The 22857-nt window shown below is 43.0% G+C and overlaps 1 protein-coding gene across 4 annotated transcripts in view; it reads right to left on the bottom strand.

Annotated features, from left to right (window-relative positions):
* Positions 1-12038: 12038 nt before the first annotated feature.
* The window catches only part of sash1a (SAM and SH3 domain containing 1a), a 330500-nt gene continuing 319681 nt past the window's right edge, over positions 12039-22857 (bottom strand). For 2 of the 4 annotated variants that reach the window (XM_063223025.1, XM_063223026.1), the window contains 3 exons: positions 20161-21236; positions 19114-19245; positions 12041-16889 (listed from right to left, as the gene is read on the bottom strand). In XM_063223025.1, the coding sequence (XP_063079095.1) occupies positions 16647-16889; positions 19114-19245; positions 20161-21236 (1451 nt within the window). In that variant the 3' untranslated portion in view covers positions 12041-16646. Of the gene's footprint in view, positions 16890-19113; positions 19246-20160; positions 21237-22857 lie in introns of all 4 variants that reach the window. The other 2 variants (XM_063223029.1, XM_063223027.1) reach the window with 2 other exon arrangements.

The raw sequence follows: 22857 nt of genomic DNA, 5'->3' as shown, positions 1-22857 counted from the left end.
ATTTCGAAAAAAATGGGACATTTTATAGTCACAGACTATAATAAATATATAGGCCTAATATAATATCTATTTGTTTTAGTTCAAATCAAGTATTAGCTTACATTTACTGATATATAAAGAGGCCTAATTTATAAAAGGAAAGTGGAAAAAAATATGGGCTACTACAGGTTAGGGTAAAGGCTACCAGAGATTTTATGAGTACGAGGAAAGAACTTTGAGGCTAGGCTACTCTGTCCAGGTCATTCTGTTGACGCACCAAAACCCAGCTGGTTCCTATCCCACTTCTGTTGCTAATATAGACCCAGTTCGTAATTGTACGACTGACACTGACAACCTCAGACGTTCAGCTTCTGCCATTTTCTCCGCTTCTGTTCCAGCACGTCTACCTTGCGGCTTGCGCAAATCACTTTTTTTTGCGCAAATCACGTAATCGACGGTATGTTGAACACTTCGACTTATTTATGCCACCGACGTAGTCGATTACGTCGATTAGTTGGGACAGCCCTAGTGGTGAGTGAAAATTCTGTAACTACCAACTGTGCACTAGCAAAGTTCTCAATGCCTCGTTTTACATGTCATCAACCCAGCGACTCTGCGGAATGAAGTATTGAGCAACTTTGAGCCTTGTAAATGGGTGGAAAGTGCTGGTCCATCACAGCAGAAGCTACATTTCACCTAGCTCTGGAATTTTTGACTAGCCCTCGGACCTGATGAAGGGGACCTTTGGAGGCGAGATATGAGGCAAAAGTTAGGGCTCATCATGACGTTTTAACACAACGTAAGCCATTTCACACCGGATTACCCCTTTAAGACTTGGATTACATGCAGTATTCCATGATCCATTATTTTATTCCACATTTTCTTTATTTGGGTCACGAAAATTCTACAGTAGAAAGACCAGGCCAGCCTGAACCATTTCTGCCTGATGTTTGTAAATCATGTTCAGGGTGCACTGAGTGGGTATGGGGTGGTGGTTGTGGGAGTATGCAAGGGTCCAGCTGGCTGGCCACACTAAGGGCAAATCCGAAGAATATGGGGTTTGCGGGGCTTCTTCCGACTACCCACAGCCTTCTTGGCTGCATCCTTGACCTTCTTCTTTCTCACTAGGCCATGGTTCTGGGTGCCTTGTCCTCCTCGTCTCACCTCTGGTACTTCAGCCAGTCCTCTGCTGTAGGGGACCTGGGAGCCTCCTGCAGCTAGGTGTGTAATTGGGGTCATGAATCATTTCTGCCTGATGGCTGTATACGTATTATATTCATGGCACACTGGAGTAGGTATGGGGTCACAGGGTATCCATTTTGCTTGGATGAGAGTGAGTAGGGTTTTGAAAAGGTGAGTGAATTTGTGGGGGGTTGGGGGTATTAGGGCAGAGAGGGGCAGATATTTGGGTTACTCGGCTGGGGAGTGGGATGAGGAGATGGAGGGAGATAACAGGAGCTGGATGATTGGCTGTGGCGAGGGAATCGAGAGGTGTAGACTATGGAGTATGCTCGAGTGACCTGGCGTGAGGTTGGCTTTTTAAAGGAGGGCAGAGCACTTCTTTATTCGCCATGCTCAATATCTCGGCCTATTGTGCTACTATGAATACTGTATAAGAAGGGCAGAGGGAACTCAATTTTGGCCGGCTTTATTGCTGAATTGTGGAGTGAGAGGAGAGCTCTGGTGAGCTGTGTTGCTGTAGTGAGTGGTGGGGGAGGGGGGCAGAGCTTTGCTGGGATGCATTGCTGAAGTGAGATGGGAGAGCAGAGCTCTTGCGGTCCGTACTGCTCAGGGGTGAGTTTCTCAAAAGAGAAGTTGTTAGCCTGTTAGCAACTTCGGTAGTTGCCAATGGGAAAATGCATTGAAAACAACAAAGTAGCTAATGTAGTAAGCAACTTTGGTTTTGAGAAATTCACCCCAGACTTGTATAAAGCAGAAATTCAAGTACTCTTACAGATGTAATTACAACACTAGTGGTTTGATATTATTGCTGATGGTTTCTTCAGCGTTATCCCTTAGATACCGTCGGCATTCCAAACACAAGATTGGTAACACTTTATTTTAGGGACACATCTATTAGCACTAATACATAAAATATTAATGCATGTGTAAGTAACTTGTAAGGCATGTACTAAGCAAAATAAGACAGTTGTTAGGCATGTATTCACAAATGTCTTGTTCATGCACAATAAGGGATTTATTACCAATATAACCTTAGTAAGGACCTAGTAGACCTAGATTTCTATTTATGTGTAAGCAGTAAGGGCCAGAATACAATGTGTATAAGCTCCTGGTACACTGTGTGAACAAACCCTGAACAGTGTGAAAACAGATGTGGAATAAGGGTCCCTATTCTAAAGTGATGCATTGCTCAGCCCAGATGGCTTAGGGCCCCCGCACTACCTAGGGCCCCCACTCTACGTCCCGTCCCCCCGGGAAGCAAAGTGTAAGAACATTTCAGAGTCTACATTAGTCTCAGTAGGTATGGAGATCTCACTTATTCTACTCATTATGTTAATGAGTAATTGGAAGCATTATATAGCAAGGATTGGACGTAAAGTTATCAATGACGGTGGGTGGTGAGATGTCATTTTTTCATACACCAATTAGTTTTAATTGTAAAAACCCTACAATAAATGCAGAATATAACGATGAGTAATAGTTTGGAAGCGAAACTAAGCTATTCCTTTCTGATAAATAAGTTAATGTTTGAGAAACTTAGCTACAAGAAGTGCAGTGCATGATGGGTACGCCCTTAGTCAGAAATGCAATGCATGGCCAATGCAGCAATGATAATATTTCTGTTGTTACGTACATGGCAAATTGTTTGGATAGCAACTAAATTTCACAAGTGAGGGGAGGAGCTAAGGACGTAGGCTCAGAGCTGGGTAGGTTGTCTGTTGGCCTAGATTGCGTACCCATCATGCACTGCACTTCTTGAAGCTAATGTTCTCAAACATTCACTTAATTATCACAAAAGAGTAGTTTAGTTTTGCTTCAAAACTATTATTCTAATGTTCTGCATTTATTTTGGTTTTTTTACAATTAAAACTCAGTGGTACATGAAAAAAAATTACATCTCACCAACCCACCACCATTGACAAGTGTACGTTCAATCTTTGCTATATATAGGCTCTTGTTACCTCCCTCTCATTGATATGAACAAGAGAAAACTAGATGACTCAGCTGGGTAAGTATTAATTATTTGATATACCATTACACTTTGTAGATCCGGGGGGGCTAGGTAGTGCAGGCCTGGGTGGTGTGGGGGCACTAGGACTTTGGTAGTGCAGAGGCCCTGAGCCATCTGGGCTGACCAATGCATCACTTTAGAATAGGGACCCTTATTCTGCATCTGTTTTCACACTGTTCAGGGTTTGTTCACACAGTGTGTCGGGAGCTTATACACATTGTATTCTGCCACTTACTACTTACTAATAAATAGAAATATAGGCTTACTGGTCCTTACTAAGGTTATAAATCCCTTATTGTGCATGAACAAGACATTTGTGAATACATGCTTAACAACTGTCTTATTTTGCTTAGTACATGCCTTACAAGTTACTTACACAAGCATTAATATTGCATGTATTAGTGCTAATAGATGTGTCCCTAAAATAAAGTGTTACCCAAAGATTCTATGTGCGTCTATTCACTTAGTTGCACGCTTGACGCCTGACCGGTTCCACGGAATTAATGGTCACCCCATCAGCCAATCAGAAAAGACAATTCCATTGCAAAGGCAGATAATACTGCTGAAGTGAGGGGGGTGGGGGGCAGATCTCTTGTGAGCTGTATTTCTGAATTGTGGATGGTCTCTGGCCCAATTTAAAATCTATACATGACCTGTAACTAGGAGACATATACAGGATCAGAGGCTCTTGTGATCTATATCACTGCTGTGATGAGAGATAGCAGAGTGTACATGGGGGGGGGGGGAATTGCAGAGCTTAGGTGGGCTGTATTGGGGTGTGTAAATGAGGAGAGGCAGCAGATATCTGTGGGCTCTGCAGTGTTGCTGAAGTGACGAAGAGTGAGAACTCTGGAAGGGAAGGGAAGCTGAGGTCTAGCCTCTGAACCAAACTAAACTCTATAAGATCTGTAAGGGTCCAGGGCCTCCTTTCCCGATAACGATGGTTCTTAGCCTTACGTGTGTCGTTAACCAGTGATCCTACGAATGTTCTTAGATTTTCTACGACTGTTTCCCAAAGACATTCGTACATGAACGCGCGTGCACAGCCTCTAAGATCATTCGTAGCATCGCTCTTAAAGATCGCTGTCCATTTACGTGGTGCTGAAGTGTCCTCGGAGTGAACTGCGCCGTCATCTGCTGCTAAACCATTTACAAAAAGTAAGGCGTGTGTAAGTGTCAAAAGTTGCTCTCCATAAGGTGGAATACATTTGTAGCTGTTTGCAACTATTGATAGGAGTTATTGTTGGCAAATGAAATAAAATGCACACAAACAATGAAATCATGCAAAACTCCCAACTGACGGTAATAACCATGAGCTACGCCGTTAAGACCCAGATAAAGCGCGTGCAGTTGGCTACTGCAGCTTAATAGGCCTATTTAAGAAGACAAGTAGGCCTAGTTGGAGTTCCAAATTGGGATGCGCAAAGTTACAACCTCAAGGCGTTCAAGGCTTGACAACTGTCGGGAGCACGTCAGCATGCTGTTATGAAAAACAATGTCCATCAAAATTGACACATCCCCTCGCTGCCTTTTTGTTATTGCTTAGCCTACTAGAGTCGGAATAGGGAGAGCAGAGCTTGGCACATGTGGTGAGCGGTGCGCAAAGTACCGTGCGCTCAAGGCTTTCACAACTGTGAGGACATTTTTGCACGGCAGTCTGCTGTTATTAAAACAAAAAATCTACACGAATCCCCATCGCTGCCTTTTTTGTCATAGCTTACCCTTCGCCTACAACTATCATGTATTTTCTGCGTCGCCTTCCCTTTCTTAGGCTACTTGAAAATGAAAGAGGGTGCAACAACTCGCTGACCATTTTTCTTTAAAAAACATATAAAACAAAGTTTCATCACCACTCATCAACACTCTTGTCTCTGGTTTCCGAAGCCCCTTATTCATTTTGCCTTGTTCTTGTTCATGAAGCACCCACACAAATTATGATTTATCACAGTTTAATTAGGCCTATGCCCAGGTTTATCAAACACAGTCGAACTATTTTACTACCTGTAAAATATTTCCAAACACATTGCTTTTATTTTATAGGCCTACACATCCATAATTAATGTTACCTTCTTATTTTTTTGCCATGATATTTACACTCCCGTCTTAAAACATCAACTTTAAGTGCAAGTTTCCTCTTTTCCTATGGGTGTCTCCACTGTGCCATGCCACTCGCGTCTTAAAACAGCAATGTTATGCGCAGGTTTCTTCTTTTCCCTTCATATCCTGTGGGTGTCTCCACTGTGCCATGCCGCTACGATCAATCTTAGCGCGTTAAGACTACTCCAGACCACTCGTGGATTGCTCTTAGAGTTACGTGTCAACCTGCGATGGTTCTTAGCTAAGTTGGCTTTGGGAAACGCTCCGTGAGCTCTACGATGGTGTTACGTGTGAACTTAAGTAGCACGTAGCGTTAAGTAGTACTTAAGGCCCTTTCGGAAACGAGGCCCAGGTAGAGACAATGTAGGATTTTCATGCTACTGTGCGTTCCACAGTTGACTGAAAAGCCTTCAATGATGCCTCCGAAGAAGATTTTTATACGGCAAGATAAGATAAGAGAAAACTTTAAAGGGACACTGTGTGAGATTTTTAGTTGTTTATTTCCAGAATGCATGCTGCCCATTCACTAATGTTACCTTTTTCATGAATACTTACCACCAGCATCAAATTCTAAGTTTTCATTATGACTGGAATTGCACTTTTCATACATGAAAAGGGGGATCTTCTCCATGGTCCGCCATTTTGAATTTCCAAAAATAGCCATTTTTAGCTGCAAAAATGACTGTACTTGGAACATACTAGAAACTATTTGTTTAATACTTAGTAAACTTTCATGTAAAGATCAAATTTGGCAATAGGCAGCCCAATTTCAATAAGAAGCATAGTTGCAGTACCTTTTTTGACCATTTCCTGCACAGTGTCCCTTTAATGTTTGTAACACATCAAACAGAAAATTGTCTTTGCCGTGGCTCCAGTCATTCTCACAGACATTAGAGAAGACTTGTCAAAACAGGACATAACAAGACAGGACAATACATGTATGTTGAGGCTGGATAGCCGGTCATTGTTCATCTTTTGTTGAGTAGGGCTACAGCTGAGGGGATGAAGGATTTCATATATCTGTTTTTGTGTGCTAGTGGAACATTGAAGCATCGACCTGATGGAAGCAGTTGGAAGGAGTGATGGAGGGGGTGAGAGCTCTGTGATCATTTCAGCTTTCCTGATCACTCAGATAGGGAGGTTTGTTGGCTTGGTTCACTATACGTGAAAGTTTGTTCCACTGTTGTTTATACCACTGAATGTGCGATTAGCGTCACAAGTCTTTCTTTCATTGTGTAGCAAGATTGATCATCTGACGTGAATGACGCAGAAAGCCTCATACACAGTACTGTATGTACAGCGTTTTTTACGCAAGTGATGACTCAGAGTGTTTTCAAACTCACAAAGAAGAAACATGGTACAAATCAAAGTCAATGTGCCAGGATGCGGAACACAGAGAAAGGAGACTGCAATTCAAAACTATGCCCGAGGTTGACATGAATTTAACTGAGAGTGAATAACACATTCACTTAAGAATTATTTCAGTGTTTTTTTTAAACCACCTCACTGAGTTCTCGATTACATTTTTTCACAGAGACAGCAGGAGAATGCAAGGCAAAACTATGCCTGAGGCTTTTATTAATCCGATTGTGAGAGTGAATGACGCATGTGACTCAAAGTTGCTTCAGTGTTTTTAACCACTCTCTCTATATATATCTCTGACATTTTACACATTGCTGAATGTAAAAAGATCATTGCAACTGAACAGGATGTGCATGTCAGAGTTTGCACAGTAATTCGAACACAAGGGACTTGCTATGCGGACTTGCATAACACCGATGAGAGAACTTGGGGGCCATGACTCAAAATGGTCTTTTAATCTATAAAGACATGAAGGAAAAATGCATGCTCTTTTCATGCCGACTCATGTTGAAAGGAGAAATTGCAACTCACTTTCAAACAATGCTCTGACTTATAAGAAAAAAAACATTAAACTGAATCGATTGAACAATGCCTGCTGGTAATGTAATATTCAAAAAATCGAATTAACTAACTAAAGACAGGGGCAGCTGTGGCCTAGTGGTTAGAGAGTTGGTCTTTCAATCTAGGGCTTGCCGGTTCAAATCCCCCCTGACCTCTCCCTACACCTCCATCCATAGCTGAAGTGCCCTTGAGCAAGGCACCTTACCCCACATTGCTCCAGGGACTGTAACCAATACCCTGCAAAATAATAGTTGTAAGTCGCTTTGAACAATAAAGCGTCAGCTAAGTGAAATGTAATGTAATGTAATGTAAAGACCATAGGCTTAATTACAGATGGTAATCAGTTGAATGGACTATCTTGAAAAAATCTCTGTTGCTTCTCAATTTTTTTTCTTCAATACAAACAAACAAGTGCTTCAGAAACCTCAAAATACAGTCGACCACAGACTGTATAGCGTCTACACTTTTCATTAAACCAATGTCAACAAAACATTGCTTACATCACTTCACTCAGAAGTTTGAAGAAGAAAATTGATGGGTCCATCTGTTCCATGCTCTTATCTCACCAATATTAATATTAATATCTCACCAAATTATTGGTGAATAAGTCGTGTTTTAAGACAGGACATCTTGGAAGATAGGTGTCAATCTCCTGGTCAATATAGACCCCTTTACTGTTTGTACACAGATGTGACATAATCGGTCTGCGCACACATTGTTGGAGCAGACTCGGTCATGTACTGCACATTTGTAAAGAAACTAGACAGGTGATTTTTCCGAAAAAAGATGGATGGTCATGACTTCAGATATGAAGTGGGCTCCACAGAGTCTATTCTCACCAGTTGCACCAATAAGTTGTGTTTTGAGCCAAGACATCTCTGAGGAAAGGTGTCAATCTTCTGGTCGATATTGCTTTCTCTCTGTGCTGACATACAGTATCTCAGAGGGGATCTGTCTTGAATTTTATATCTTTATTTCTTTCATTCTTCCCCTGTTATGATCATTTCAAGTAAACGGGATCAGACCATGCACTGAGCTCGGAATACAATGTCCTACATACTGAAATATACCTTGTGGCACAATCATAATGATGGCCCACTTTATGCTAAATTATACATATACTGTGCGTATACTGAATTCATACTTTTATACTGGGGAAAAAATTTAAATGCTGTTGTCAAAAGTGCATTTTATGTAGCATGAGAATACAAATATAGGTCAAAAAGTTTCTTTCTGCAGTACTGTACAAAATATTGTATTGCATGCATTGCAGATGAGTGCAATATTTTTTGTAGTATTTGTCTACATATATCATTATATATATTTTGGGGGGGGGGCTTTTCAGCCTTTGTTGGTTTTTGGGAGACAGGATAGTGGAGGAGAGACAGGAAGTGAGCTGGGAGAGAGAGATGGGGAAGAACCGGCAAAGGACCTGGACCGGGAATCAAACCCGGGTCGGCCGAGTGGTAAACGTGTGCCCTACCATATCAGCCACGGTAGGGCCAGTCTACATATATTATAACTTTAACTCAAACTATATAATTTCTATCTCATCTTAATGGCCATTTCTTGTGCTTTGCTGTCCTTAACGGCACATTTTCTCTCACCTTTGTGTTTTAGGGTTGTCCTCAACGTCTGTGTACTACTTTCATGGTGTCCTCAAGTCCTTTTTATAGTGAGTGTGACTGTGTGTGTACATTATGTGTGAGCATGTGCTTATGTTTTCTGACAGCATTTGTGTATGAGTGCATATATGGTGCTTGATGTCGTTGTGATGTCCTTTTGTACATGTATTGTGTATTGGGTTGTGTACTTTATGTCTCCATGTTGGCTGTAACAAGTTATGTTGGTGGTGAAAATGAATTTCCCTTTGGGGACAATAAAGGCTTGTCAGCACTTTGGTCAGCTGCTTAAAAATTCATAATACGGTATGTATCTTAAAGGCATATCATAACACGCACGATTTAAGGGGCATGTCAGATACTAAGATGACTTGCATAACCTCTGTTTTGTGGCCCATTTTCAGTCTGTGGTTAGGGGGGAGCTTATGACACATTACATAATGATGTTTCATAATATTATGATGAATTACAAAACCTGCAATGGTGGAGCATGACTACAGACATATTACAGAATACAAGGCATCAGGGGCCTAATAGGCAATTGGCATGCATAACCTTTTGAAAGTGCATTGAAAGTGTAGCACAGAGGCTTGGGCTTGGACCCAGTAGCCTGTGCAGCAATCCATTCTTGACAGTAAGCATAATCGTCCGTACTAGTATGTGCACAGGTAGAAAGGACTGCAGGAAGAGATAGGCAAGTTATCGGCTTACTATTTACCCTCATTTATAATACATTCAGCTCCTACGGCTCTGGGATGCCCAGGCCCATGCAGGAAAAGATAGGTGAATACCTGGAAATACAAAGCACCTATCGTGTGCATTCAAATAATCTCCATCTCCCCACCGCTGAAACTCCAAAACATCTGGTGGCTCATGGTGAGGGGCCGGTGGCTTGGAAAACAAGTAGGGCAGACAGTTTGCCAATCGAGTCTATAAGAATTACATCAATAGGGTGTAATTGTCTAACATACAACACTTGATTACCAGCACACTATCATTAACCAACTTTAGCCTGATGACTCGTATGTTTGACCTTTGGTGCCTGGAGCGACATATATGCTGCATTCAGGCTCTTGAGATTTTAGCTTTTTAGAAAAATAAAAATGTGGGTATGTTACAGCTGAATGAACACATTCTAATGCAAGATGAGGGTCTTGTGTGCATCAGCGGCTGAGATATTTAGGTTTTTATCGGCTGAGGGCAGCTCTCCCAACAAGGTCTTAAGCATTCAGCAGGCGTTTTTTGGATCAATGGCATCAATGGGTTAAATAGCCCAGAAGTATAAATAGCCCTTAAATTCTATAAAGATCGTCTTAAGCTAAAATAAATCTTAGCAATTGCTACAAAAACACATTGCATCAGTTTTACACTGGCATATGAAATACAGAAGTAGGCTAAAAAACAGAACAACAAGGTATCACCCCTTATCATTATGTTAGTTGTAATATCTGAGGATCTTCACTCAGGCCTATGGTATGTTGAAAAGAAAAATCTGTAGGCCAACCACCATTCCAACCAAAGAGGGGAAAAAGCTGGATCTCATATGGCGCGTGGATTTGTGCACTTCACACTGAAACATGAAAACTGAAGTGTACAAGTGTATCATTTGACATCTAGCAAAAGTGTCGTACTGGTGGGACGTTACTTAAAAAATAGATTCCAACCATTCCGACAATTTAACATCAATGCCGGAATAGAGCCAGATAACCCTTGTCAATGCTGGTATAAATTTAGTTTGTGATTTTTTGAAGAGCAGATTGTGATTGAAAGCTATGCATGGCACAAAAGTGGATTTTTCTTTCTTCCTTTTTTAGCCATTTTGGTGTTGATCAGTTTACACACTATTTCCTAATCATCACTGTAGGCCAATATCAAAAATTCAATATCCAAATCTGTATTTTCATCTCGGGCAATTTTCAGGAAAAACATATCAACCAAGTGAAGAACAGAACGGATTCCTCAAATTTAGGAATTGTAGGATCAGCTGCCCCCTGCTGGATACATTTGTCCATGCACAGGTCATTTGGGCAATGACTCCCTGACATGGCCTGACTACCCTGAGTGTGTGTAGTTCAAGCTCACTTGGTCTGGTCCTCCTACCCATACACAGGAAGCTTGCAGAGTAGGGATGAATTACTCAAAGTAAGAAGGGAGATACAACACTAGTCAGACCACAGGTTCCAAGGATGTAGCCTATGCATACCGTTTTCCATAATGGTGCTGATTTAACCACACCAAGAAAAAGGGGAAGACAGGTTGGAGTGGCTGACGGATTTCAACATGGACACTCAATTTCCTCATTGATCTGTACACAACTGCAATTATTGCATGGTTAACCCATCAAGAAAATATTTCACTGAATTGTCAACTGTAAATATGCATGCTGCTGCTGATCTTAAAGGTCAATATCCATAGATGCATTTTCCTTAACAGAGCTGCCACCGCTGCAGAACCAGTGCTCTCATTCCCCCCTTCTCCCTCTGTTACCGAACTGCCTTGCGCATGCATAGCTCAAGGTCACCATTTAGTGCATGTCATGCTTCCCGGGTGCCTTTGTTTTGGAAGACACCTGTGTTTGTGTGTGATGGGCTATAATGCAGAGTTTGAATTTCATTATGTGTTGAATTATCAACATGACGGAACCACATGTCTCTCTCACTTCTCCTCTAGTTTTCATTTAACCTGTTAGGACATAGCCCCTGTTATAAATCGGTTGTTCCCAAAAGGACAATGATCCCAAGTCATAATGTATTTTTTTTAAAGACTGAGTAATGTCAGGGAGCAAAGTCTAGCAGCAAAGTCTTTTCAATGACTATTATAGTGCACCACTGGCAGAATGTGTGGATTATGAGGCTACTCATTTTCCAACTCTGCCCCTCCCCCTATTGCCTGACTCTCGCATCGCCAGACCTTCATGTATTTTCGTTCAGCTTCGAGAGCACACGCCAGGGTCTGGAGGACCTTCTGATTCTCCCTGCTCCCAAACCAAAAAGCAGGAGAACCAATCAAGATCACCGGATTTTCAGAAATGTGACATAGTCAGAATGTACACAGTAAAAAATGCAGTGTTAATTCAACACTTAGAGAGTACCATGGGACCAAATCCACTCCAGAAGGTGTTAAATTGACTCTATAAGTGTTGAATTAACACTGGAAAAATTCCTGTGTAAACGTAGTGGAGAAGGGAAAAGGGAAGGGAAAGTGAAAAGCGACACTTGTTTCAGCAACCATGAACTCACTATTCGACACTAATTCTATAATTCTAACAGTGTTTTCGAACCTGTGAGTAGTAGCAGGTCATAAAATATGTGTTTCCCCAATTTCATACAAGGATTTTTTTTGAACAAAACCACGATTTCAAAGTCCTACGCCCATAACTCCAGATGGATGCTCGTAGAGCAAGGCGGAACACTTTCATGTGGCGAGAGTCAGGGTACTCCCCCTACCCCTCAAGGATCTCAAGAAATAATCAGCAAGCCACAGAGCCAAGAAAGAGGTTTATTATGGACAGGGAGAGAATTGTTTTTTTGAAACATTTTTTTGTGTTCTTCGTTTTAATACACAAGCCAAAAAAACTCTCAAAGGACAGCCATCAGCAAATTGAAAGCAAGATAAAATTATATTTACAAGGGTATTTTACACGGAAACTCTAGTTTGACACCTTTTATTAGGCAAAAATGGTATTGCTGTTTTCATACAACTACTAATTACAATTAATATGAAAAGCAAATAAGTTATTTAAATATCAATCCCACACACAGAATGTGCAACATATGTTAATAATCATCTCATATATGTACTGTACGTATGCTTCAGGAAGGGACGTTCATAAACGTTTTTTTTTTAAATGGTGAGAAAATTAATTAGTGACAATATTACAAATTTGTACATTCTGGGCTCACATTTTTTTTTCAGTAAAGTTGAGGAATAATTTGACACTGGAGGCCCCTTTTTAATAAGCTAACACTATCTGGAAAAGCTTGTCAAAGGGCCGCAAATGATAACATCAATTGAGCGTTTCATTATAAAACAATAAAAAATTGATTCATTGCTAAAGTGCATTTTACAGTAACAGTTTTTATTCTATACAAATAAAAATGTATTTTTTGTTATTAAAGAACTAGCTGGCCTTGTTCTGTTCTGGCCTTTGATTGTGTAATAAGAGGGGACTAGATTGAACACCCCCACATCATTCTTGTGCACTTAATCTCAGGCACACGCACACACATACAAACACGCACGCACGCAGACATGCACGCACGCACACACGCACACACGCACACACGCACACACGCACACACACACACACACACACACACACACACACACACACACACACACACACACACACACACACACACACACACACACACACACACACACACACACACACACACACACACACACTTTGTAAAGTAATTGTGGACTCTGATACCATACCCTACTCTACCTCTGTAGGCCTTATGCTGTATTTAATTTTTGTTTATGTATTTATTCATTTGGAATCTGTATAAAGGTACTGATCATTGGCTGTCAATCATATGTTGTGCTACTGTATATGTAAGACTTGTGTGCTTTACTTCAGCTTGTAGACTTGAAGACCCTGAATGAACTCGTGGCAAGGTCTCCAACCTTTAGGAGTGTATGGCACCATACTGTCCCTATGGAAACGTGGGAAGGATGAACATTCTAAAGAATGTTGCGGACCATCAGACGACAATACAGAATGTTCCATTCTGGAATGTTCCATTACATTCCATTTTCAACATTCCCACATCCACCCACCCCGCCGGAAGTTGAAACACATAAGGTCATGACCTCAACCTGGCCCAAATAAGTATGACACGTCTCCTGCCTACATTCTCAGGGCAAGTATAACATCACTTCCTTGATACGAATACATTCAGACCGCATCGTCAACCTTGTACTTTGCTGGACCCTTTACCCTGACATTAGGTAGGACTTGGACTAGGAGCTCGTTCCTTTACAAACCACACACTGCAGATAGTTCAGGCAAACTACAAGTTGACTCAACATCAACTAGTAAATTAAGTAATCATTTAGCTAATTGATAAACCCAGGATTTCTTTCTGTGAACTAGAAAATTACAATGGGCCTCAAAGATATCAGTTTTTGCAAACACCTCTGAGCAAAATAGTCCAGCTGTCTCTCTAGATCCAGGTTAAATAACTAACAAAGATGTCCTTTGTCTTCCCATTAGAAAAATGCACACAGTTTGTGATCAAATGCACCGGCAGGCCAGGCATGTTGGACATCATCATCAATAACTGTTGAAGGAGTTACTCGTCGGTCAGGATGATGCAAGCAAAAATACCTCTTAGCCAACCAAAAATATAGCACAGCATTTCACTGGAATATAAGTAGAGTTTCTTTCTCACACACACGCACACGCACACGCACACGCACCAATGGCAATGACAATAGAAATCTCTGAGCTAACGTACACCCATAGTTTTATCTCTGGTAAGCCCTGATGACTGCACCTATCTGTTAGGATGTGTGCCTGCTGATCGTGTGTGTGGGTATACAACATTAAAGCATACCTGTAATGCTCTTCCTGAATGACTGTGGTCATTTCTCAATGTCAAGTGTATGAGCCTTGGAAGTATGTGAGACTATTTAGTCACGCCCAGTGATTGGATACTCCGCAGAGTTCACCAAAGAGTATCTAATCACTGGGCGTGATTACGAAGGCTGATACACTTGAAAGGGTGCACACTAGACTTTGAGAAATGGCCTGTGTGTTGTGCTGAAGATGCCGCAGCAAAGCACACTGTTGAACTGGAGGCACTAAAATCTGATCAGATAATAGCAGACAAAGTCAAGCGGAACAACGCAGCAAAAGTGTTAGATTAGATATTAATTGAAATAATATTTGATTATCATTGATTAGTTAAGATTATATTACGTACGACTATAACCTCAAGAAAGTCTGCAAATTTTGGCACTTCCAGACAACTGATACAAGCTTATGAAATGGCTATATATCAACCAAAAGTCTGTGCACTGTATACACATGCATATATGCTGTATGCATGTATATACACACACACACATACCCATACACACACACATGCACACTTGCACGCACACATGCACACACACACACACACACACACACAGTATACAAGACCCTGAAATAAAGTCATTTATAACACTATTTCCTTTAAATAAACACAAAGCTATTTAATGTTGATATGAGGATAATGTAATCTTGGGTAGCCATATTCTGCTACGTACACCTTTCTCTGCACATGCGCGCACACACACACACACACACACACACACACACACACGCACAATGATGGCAAAGTATTTTGATACCCACAGACCATCAAGGAGTGAAACATCTCGTATCAGCAGCTATCTCTTCCCGTTCACATAGATCACTGCAAAACCAAACGAAACCACCTGTGATTGAAATTGAGATCTATGAAGGAAACTGCCCCACAATCCTGTGTGTCCTTCTCCTTGTCTCATCACTGAGTCCACCAATACAATGAGACAAAATGTTCTTGTTCTGTGTGCATTGTGAGCACGTTTTTTCTTCAAAGGCAACTGCTGCGATTTGTGACAGCAGTGTTCAGCACCTTGTGAAAGCCCCACGTCGATGGCATACTGTTATATGCTGCTGAAGAGCAAAAGGCAGTGCTTCCGGGTGAAAGGTCAGGCTGATTTCAGTCTAGTAAAGGCCACAGAGTCCTTGGCAACAAGCGGAAAGAAAGCAGTAGACACAATAGATAGTTAAAAACAAACCAAAAAAACATACAAAAGGTCACCTTGGAAACTTGTGCACCTGAAAGTAAAGAAAGACAGAGACAAACAATCAATACCATGTGACCAAGGTGCATGAGTCTCAGAGCTCATGTGCATCCATTTGGTCTGCTTGTGCTTTCCTGTTGTGTGTGTGTGGGCCTTTTTTATTCTCTGTTCCTTTTGTCTGGAGTACAAATACGTTAACGAATAAGAGCGGCATGTGTTAAAAAAGAAAAGCAGGTCGATGCCAAGGAAATCGGTCCCTTTGTTCCAATCGACCTGCCGTCACTGATACACAAAAACGCTGTCCTCGTCTGGCCGCACCATACCACAGTGCCTCAGCCTGCTTCTCACCTCCATCCTCCCAAGTGTCAGCGAGATGGTGGCCTGTAGCACCGACCGGCGCAGCATGCGTCCCAAACACACACGGCATGGCGCCCTTTGAACAGTCTGCGTGTCAAATGGAAGGTGGCTTCCTCGAACAGCGTGAGCTTAACACACGGAGATGACCTGGTTCTGCCTGCAGGGGGCACGACTGCCAACGCAGATGGAAGAAAATATCCTTTGATGCAGGTGTAAAATACAGATGGAAGCAGAGGGGGAAAATGATATGAGCCACGGAGCCTTAGGAAGGGCACGAGCCGCAAAGATGGCGTCCGGGAAGGACACAACCCAGCTGACAACACAGAGAGGATCATGGGGTAGCAGGAGAGCCATGGGAGCCTTTCAACCTCATCAGGATCAGTGTTATTGGCCATGTAGTTTGTAGACCTTTTAACAAGGAATACGTCTCCAGTAGCTGTCTATCTGCACCCAACATATGTACAGGTATCAAGACATTGTCTCTGCACAAGCCCTTGAAGACACACACACACACACACACACTCTCTCTCTCACACACACACACACACACACACACACACACACACACACACACACACACACACACACACACACACACACACACACACACACACACACACACACACACAAACACAGAGTCCCGTATCCACGCCGACGCTCCTGATGCAGGCTTTGCAGGCTGCCTTGGCAGGCTATGAGGAGAGCAGACGGGCCTCCTGCAGCAGCCATTGCACGTGGCCTTCCTGTCCCACGCCAGCCTGGCGCAGCTGATCCTCCGTGAGGGCGCACACTGACGCCAGCGAATCGCAGCCCGCTGAGGCCAGGGGCGCGGAGTACATGGGCAGGCCGATGGACACCAGCCAATCAGAGACCGAGACGGAGCGGCACGGGGAGGTGGGCTTGCGGCAGGCATCGGTTTGGCCCCCTGACGGGATCTGAGGAGAAGAGGGACAGAAGTTGGGAGAACTGCTTTTGTGACAGGACAGTGCATTATTAACTTATTATCTACCTAGTATATGCTGTATATATAAATGTATAGTATAAAGGGACGTTACAATACAGAAAATGCGTATGGGGTAACCTGTTTGTGGATGAAGTAATGAAAGTATTTGAGGTGAATTGACTGCAAAGAGAATCACTGAAGGAACCTGCAGTGAGGCCTGCATTCACAGTGAACGGTAATTAACCATGGAACAGCAGATGAGCAGAGGCAATTTTGTTGTGATGGGTGAGTGGAAAAATATATGGCCCGAGACGAGAGATCTATTCGAAACTAATTACTAGTCCAGAGAGCCGTTTGTGTTGAGAGAGTGGAACGAGTATCTGAGCACTTGCATTGAGTGAAAGTCCTGTGTGAAAACTGTGGAACAATAACACTGAGGAGTCATTTGATTTTGCTAAAGGGTGGGACCATGTGTCACTCAGACAATCTTCACTCATATTTTAGAGTGCTGACTAAGTGGCAGCAATTACATTGAACAATTGAAAATTGGTGAAAAGGGGAGTGCCGTATGCATGCACAAAATTACACTTGAAACACAAAATAACATTTTGGATGTGGATCATGCGGCCACCTTTTCTACAATCAATTATTTGAGGTCAGAGAATGGAACATTTGTATTCAATGGCAATCCCCTGTAAAAAAAAACGTTTGATTGGTTCAGGTTAAGTGAACCATTGACTCCTTCTATGTTAAGACTTGGCTCACTGACATCATGCTCATGACTCATTGAACCATCGATTATGTGTGGAGAGTGAATCACTTGACTAATGCGTAGTGAATCATGAACTCACGGAAACACAAAAAAGCCCTTAACACCGGACTCATCTCTTGGGCTGCATGTAGCCTAAAACTCTAGACGCCCCAGTTGTGGTCGTTTTACGAGGCTGAAAATCGAAACTTCATCAGGCCAATCAAATCACGGGGAGCGGTATCGGAGGCCAGGGTACCTGGTGATGACAGAATATAATGCAAAAGAGATGGTCGGATAACCAATCAATTTGACGTATGGGTTGCTTGGGCGGGAGTTACAAAATTGTCAGAAAAACATGGCGGCTGTTCGTGCGACTTCAAACATCAAAGTCTTTGCTTAATTTAAAGAGCCTGAGTGATTATAATATCTCGTGGCTGCTACGGATTGATGTGAAAATGCACCATTAACTTATTTGACACAAGTAGGTCGGTAACACTTTACTTTACGGATCGCTAATAAGGTGGTAATATCATGTTAATTTCATAGTTATTTCATAGTTATTTCAGGGTAATAACTGTTTGTTTTTAGTAACAACAGCAAAATAACCATACAGTTTCCAGTGCATTGTGGTGCAATGGTGCATGGTGACACTTTGTTGACACACACACACACACACACACACACACACACACACACACACACACACACACACACACACACACACACACACACACACACACACACACACACACACACACACACGCACAATGCACTGGAAACTGTATGGTTATTTTGCTGTTGTTACTAAAAACAAACCGTTATTACCCTGAAATAACTATGAAATAACTTTGAAATTAACACAAAATTTCCACCTTATTAGTGATCCGTAAAGTAAAGTGTTACCAGTAGGTCACTCCACATCACCATTTCATCACTCAATGTTTTAAGCTACCAATGTATCTAAAGGTAAGCATTGCATCTAACCAGACAGCCACAAGCTTATATTAGACCACTTCTTGTACATGTAGAATGACATCACTGGCGTTATGTTATTTAGGATTTAAATACACTAGTCGTTAACCCATGTAGTGTTGTGGTTTTGCTGTGTGGGGATTCCACGTGATTGGTTGTTTGCGTCATCCCACTGTGTGGCGTTGAGTGCAGAGGCAATTTGACAGACAACCATTTATCCCGCCCACATTGCTGTCTAGCCTCACTACACCCCTGTACAGCTTTTTGCTGTAGGGATTTAGCTTGCTAGGCTAGGCAGCATGCCCATGCCACATCTGACGAAGGCCTGAAAATACGGCCTGAAACATATTGAAAAACAAAAAATTGGGAGCCTGGTGTTGCAAACTTTTTGTTGCTGTTCCAGCTAGTTTACTTCACTTAGACCATCAACCAACGGTATTGTGTCGGATTTGTGTTGTGTCGGATGTGTTTTCTTAGCTCGTCATGAACTCACGGCCATGCGGTGCTCCTTGCGTAGTTGTTTGACGCGAATGACGTCAAGTGCGGAGGACACAGCCTGAGGGGGGCGCTGCAGCTCCTCGCTATATCGCTGCACCAGCAACACAGGCACACCACACCTCCCATGCTGGCACACACACACACACACACACACACACACACACACACACACACACACACACACACACACACACACACACACACACATACACACACACACACACACACACACACACACACACACACACACACACACACACACACACACACACACACACACACACACACACACACACACACACACACACAAGCACTCACACAAGTTAGCACTAATGGGATCATTTAGCTCCTCCTTCAGCAGATTAATTGCATTGATGACATGTAACTGTTTATTATGTCATTGTGCTAATATTATCCTCACAGTATTGGTATAGCAGTGTTATCTTTGTGAGGTTATGTATGCGGTTGTTATTCTACTTGTCGGAATGGTTAGCTTAGCATGACAAGTGACACAGTGGTGGTTTAGCGTTATTGTGTTACTTTCACACTTCGGTTTCAATCTATATAGATGACATCATACCCACGAGCCATTTGGATAATACCCAAATAGAGACAAAAACACAGAGAAAGGAAAATTAATGAACAAACCAAACGTAGAATGTCTCAGGCTATTTTTTAAGGAAATGTGCAGACATAATTTACCATAGCTACTGGCTAGCATAATCACTGCGACGTAAAATTCAATTGTTATGTTTCCTGAGGCATGCAAGCTCAAATGGTCTGCTCTGCATACAATAATGCCACAGTTTTGTTTTCAATATTTTCATGACACTCTTACTGAATGATAGATGTCCTTCAATGTAACATTCAGATACAAGCATTGAAGATTACGTTTGTGAACTGCAAGTCCTCACAATAACTTGCATAATAGTTGCATAATAAACCATTCCTGCATAAAAAACCATTTTACTTCCTTGAGCTATAACCCCCACCATTTTTTCCCATCCATCTGTGTGCATGCACATCTGTGAGGCTGTCTCACCTTATCGGAGTAGGGCTCCTCCATCAGGTCTATGCCCTCTGCTGACAACTTCTCCTCCAGCAGTGTCTCCAGGTCTGCCAGCTTGGACACCCGCCTGAGCGCCACGCCTGCGGGCCTGGAGCCAGGCATGTCCGAGAGCCAGGGAGGGGGCACAGACGGCGAGGTGCACCCCTCAGGCTCTTCAGGAGATGGGGCTGGGGAGGCGGGAGAGAGGGTGGGCGAAATCAGGCTGGTCGTGGTGGTGTTGGCAAAGGTGGAGGTGTGGGTTGGGGTAGTGTTGGTTGCGGTGCCCTCGGAGGGGCTGGAGCAGGCCTTGATAGGCAGGGCGGGTAGGAGTTGTGCGGGGGGAGGTGGCCGAAGGCCATTGGGCAAGCGCTCCTTGGACTTCTTGACGGGCACGGGAGGAGGCACTGGGGGCTTCTTTGGCAGCGTCCGCAGTGGGGGAGAGGTGGGAGGGGAGCAGATTGGGGAGGCTAGGGGGGATGCGAATGAGGCATCGTGGGACCCTGGAGGACTCTTAGTACGGAATGGAGACAGGGGATGATGGGCCGGGGAGTTGGGAGAGGTAGCGGCAGGCCTGGGTGGAAGCGCAGGTGCAGCAGACATCACACCTCCTCCAACCTCCAACTTCTTTTCCATCTCCTTTCCTTTTTTCAAGCCCTCCCGAGCCCCGGGAGACTTCCGGGGAGAGAAAGAAGAAGAGGATGACTCCCTTTGAGCCCCCCCTTTCTGCTGCTGGTCGAACCCCTGCTCCCAGAGCAGGTCCCCCAGGGACTGCGAGCGTTTCCGGCCCCTTCCGCCAGGAGCCTCCAGAGGGGCGTCCAGCATCTCGCAGCTGCGGCTGGCGGGCATTAGGACCCCGCAGTGCCGGGCGGTCCGCACACCCCGTCCCAGACCTCGCAGAGCCTTGATTGGCGGGCAGAACAGGAAGTTCTTGGTGGCTGGGTGCTGCTGCTGCTTGCGGGCCGCATGCTCCTTTTGCAGGGCCTCCGTGGAGCGGGTCAGGGGCAGGGTGGGGTAGTTGGCACCCAGCTCGCCGCCTGAGTTACGGGACCGGGGTGCCTTGCGGGTCTTTCCTGTACGAATGGTGCAAGACAAGGATGTCAGCTTCTTGGTAAACATTTACCAGCATTTTTTTCCCCACACTGATCACATTAATTTTAATTAACAATAAATCATAGAAGTAGTAAAGAAAAGAAGTAAAGAAGTAGTATTTCAGCATTTTATGTTCAATGGGTCAATTACATACTGGTGTGACAAAGCGAGTATCATAACACATGACACATTTTTGTTCCATGTGTGACGAAATGACTGAAACAAATGACAGTATGAGTAGAGTGGTATTGGTTAGAATGTTAGAAAAGAGGAAAAAAGTGGTGTGTGTGTGTGTGTTAGGGATGGCACAAACCGCACCGAAAACCGAAACCGTACAATTCACACACATACCGAACCGAACCGTGCAATCCATCGCAAACCGCAATTCATGTACTGCCCAGAAAAATATGTAAAACAGAGATTCTAGGAGTATCTTATCCAGTCTCTCTGATTAAAACATTAGCGTATAAGACCAAATCAGAGGATGACACAATTAAAATCACACCATTTTCACATTATAAGCCTATACAAACCATATGTAGGATATTTAGTGATAAGTCCGATTCTATTAGCCAGTGCACCATTTATCATGAACTAAAAAAAAAGAACCGTAGAGAACCGAAAACCGTGACCTTGACACCGCGATATGAACCGAACCGTGAATTTTGTGAACTGTACCACCCCTAGTGTGTGTGTGTGTGTGTGTGTGTGTGTGTGTGTGTGTGTGTGTGTGTGTGTGTGTGTGTGTGTGTGTGTGTGTATGAAGGTTTGGGTGTCAGGAACTTACCACGTCAATGTCGGCTTGAACACATAGTATGCATAACACATACACATGGTATGCATCAGGGTGAGGAGTATACAGTATGCCAACACAATGCTAACGGGGAACAGTAATTGCTGAACTTTGTACTACTAACTGGGGATAGTAACTGCTGAACTTTGTCAAGTTATACATACAACTCCCACATACATTTTACATCTCACTGGAACACAATGGCTCTCTAATTGCCTGAGGTGCATGCGATGGGTTATGCAGCATTTGACATATTGTTCAGAACCGAGACCCTTTCCCCCGACCTTTTTGTGGCAATTTGTGTTTTTGTTAAAGCACATCTATTTGTACATTTGACATAGATGTTAAGACGTCAGCCTATCAGCATTCAGCACACTCCTACACATATAACACACCATGAAGAGGATCCTGATGTTATTGAGAAAGTGAGTCCGCTGAAGGATATTTGCTATAACTTGACTTTCTGCTCTAACAATATGGTAACTTCTAGAACATGTGCAAGCGCAACTAATAATTCTGAATTTGTCTTTGTTACAATTTTAATATCTCAGCCTTAATACCGGTACTTCCCTTATGAATCAAATCACGACACAATACTTTACTGTAGTATTGCAGCAGTGGATATAAATATAGCAAGCATACTGCAAACATATTTCAGTAATTCGGACGGAAAAAATACTTCAATAGACTAAAAACTGCAGTAAAATGGCATCTTTTGTTATGGGGTCCCTTGTGTGTGTGTGTGTGTGTGTGTGTGTGTGTGTGTGTGTGTGTGTGTGTGTGTGTGTGTGTGTGTGTGTGTGTGTGTG

Source organism: Engraulis encrasicolus, chromosome 18 (genome assembly GCF_034702125.1).
Source record: "Engraulis encrasicolus isolate BLACKSEA-1 chromosome 18, IST_EnEncr_1.0, whole genome shotgun sequence".
Classification (NCBI taxonomy): Eukaryota; Metazoa; Chordata; class Actinopteri; order Clupeiformes; family Engraulidae; genus Engraulis; species Engraulis encrasicolus.
Note: the sequence above shows the minus strand (reverse complement) of the source record. Positions and strands in the feature narration are given on the sequence as shown.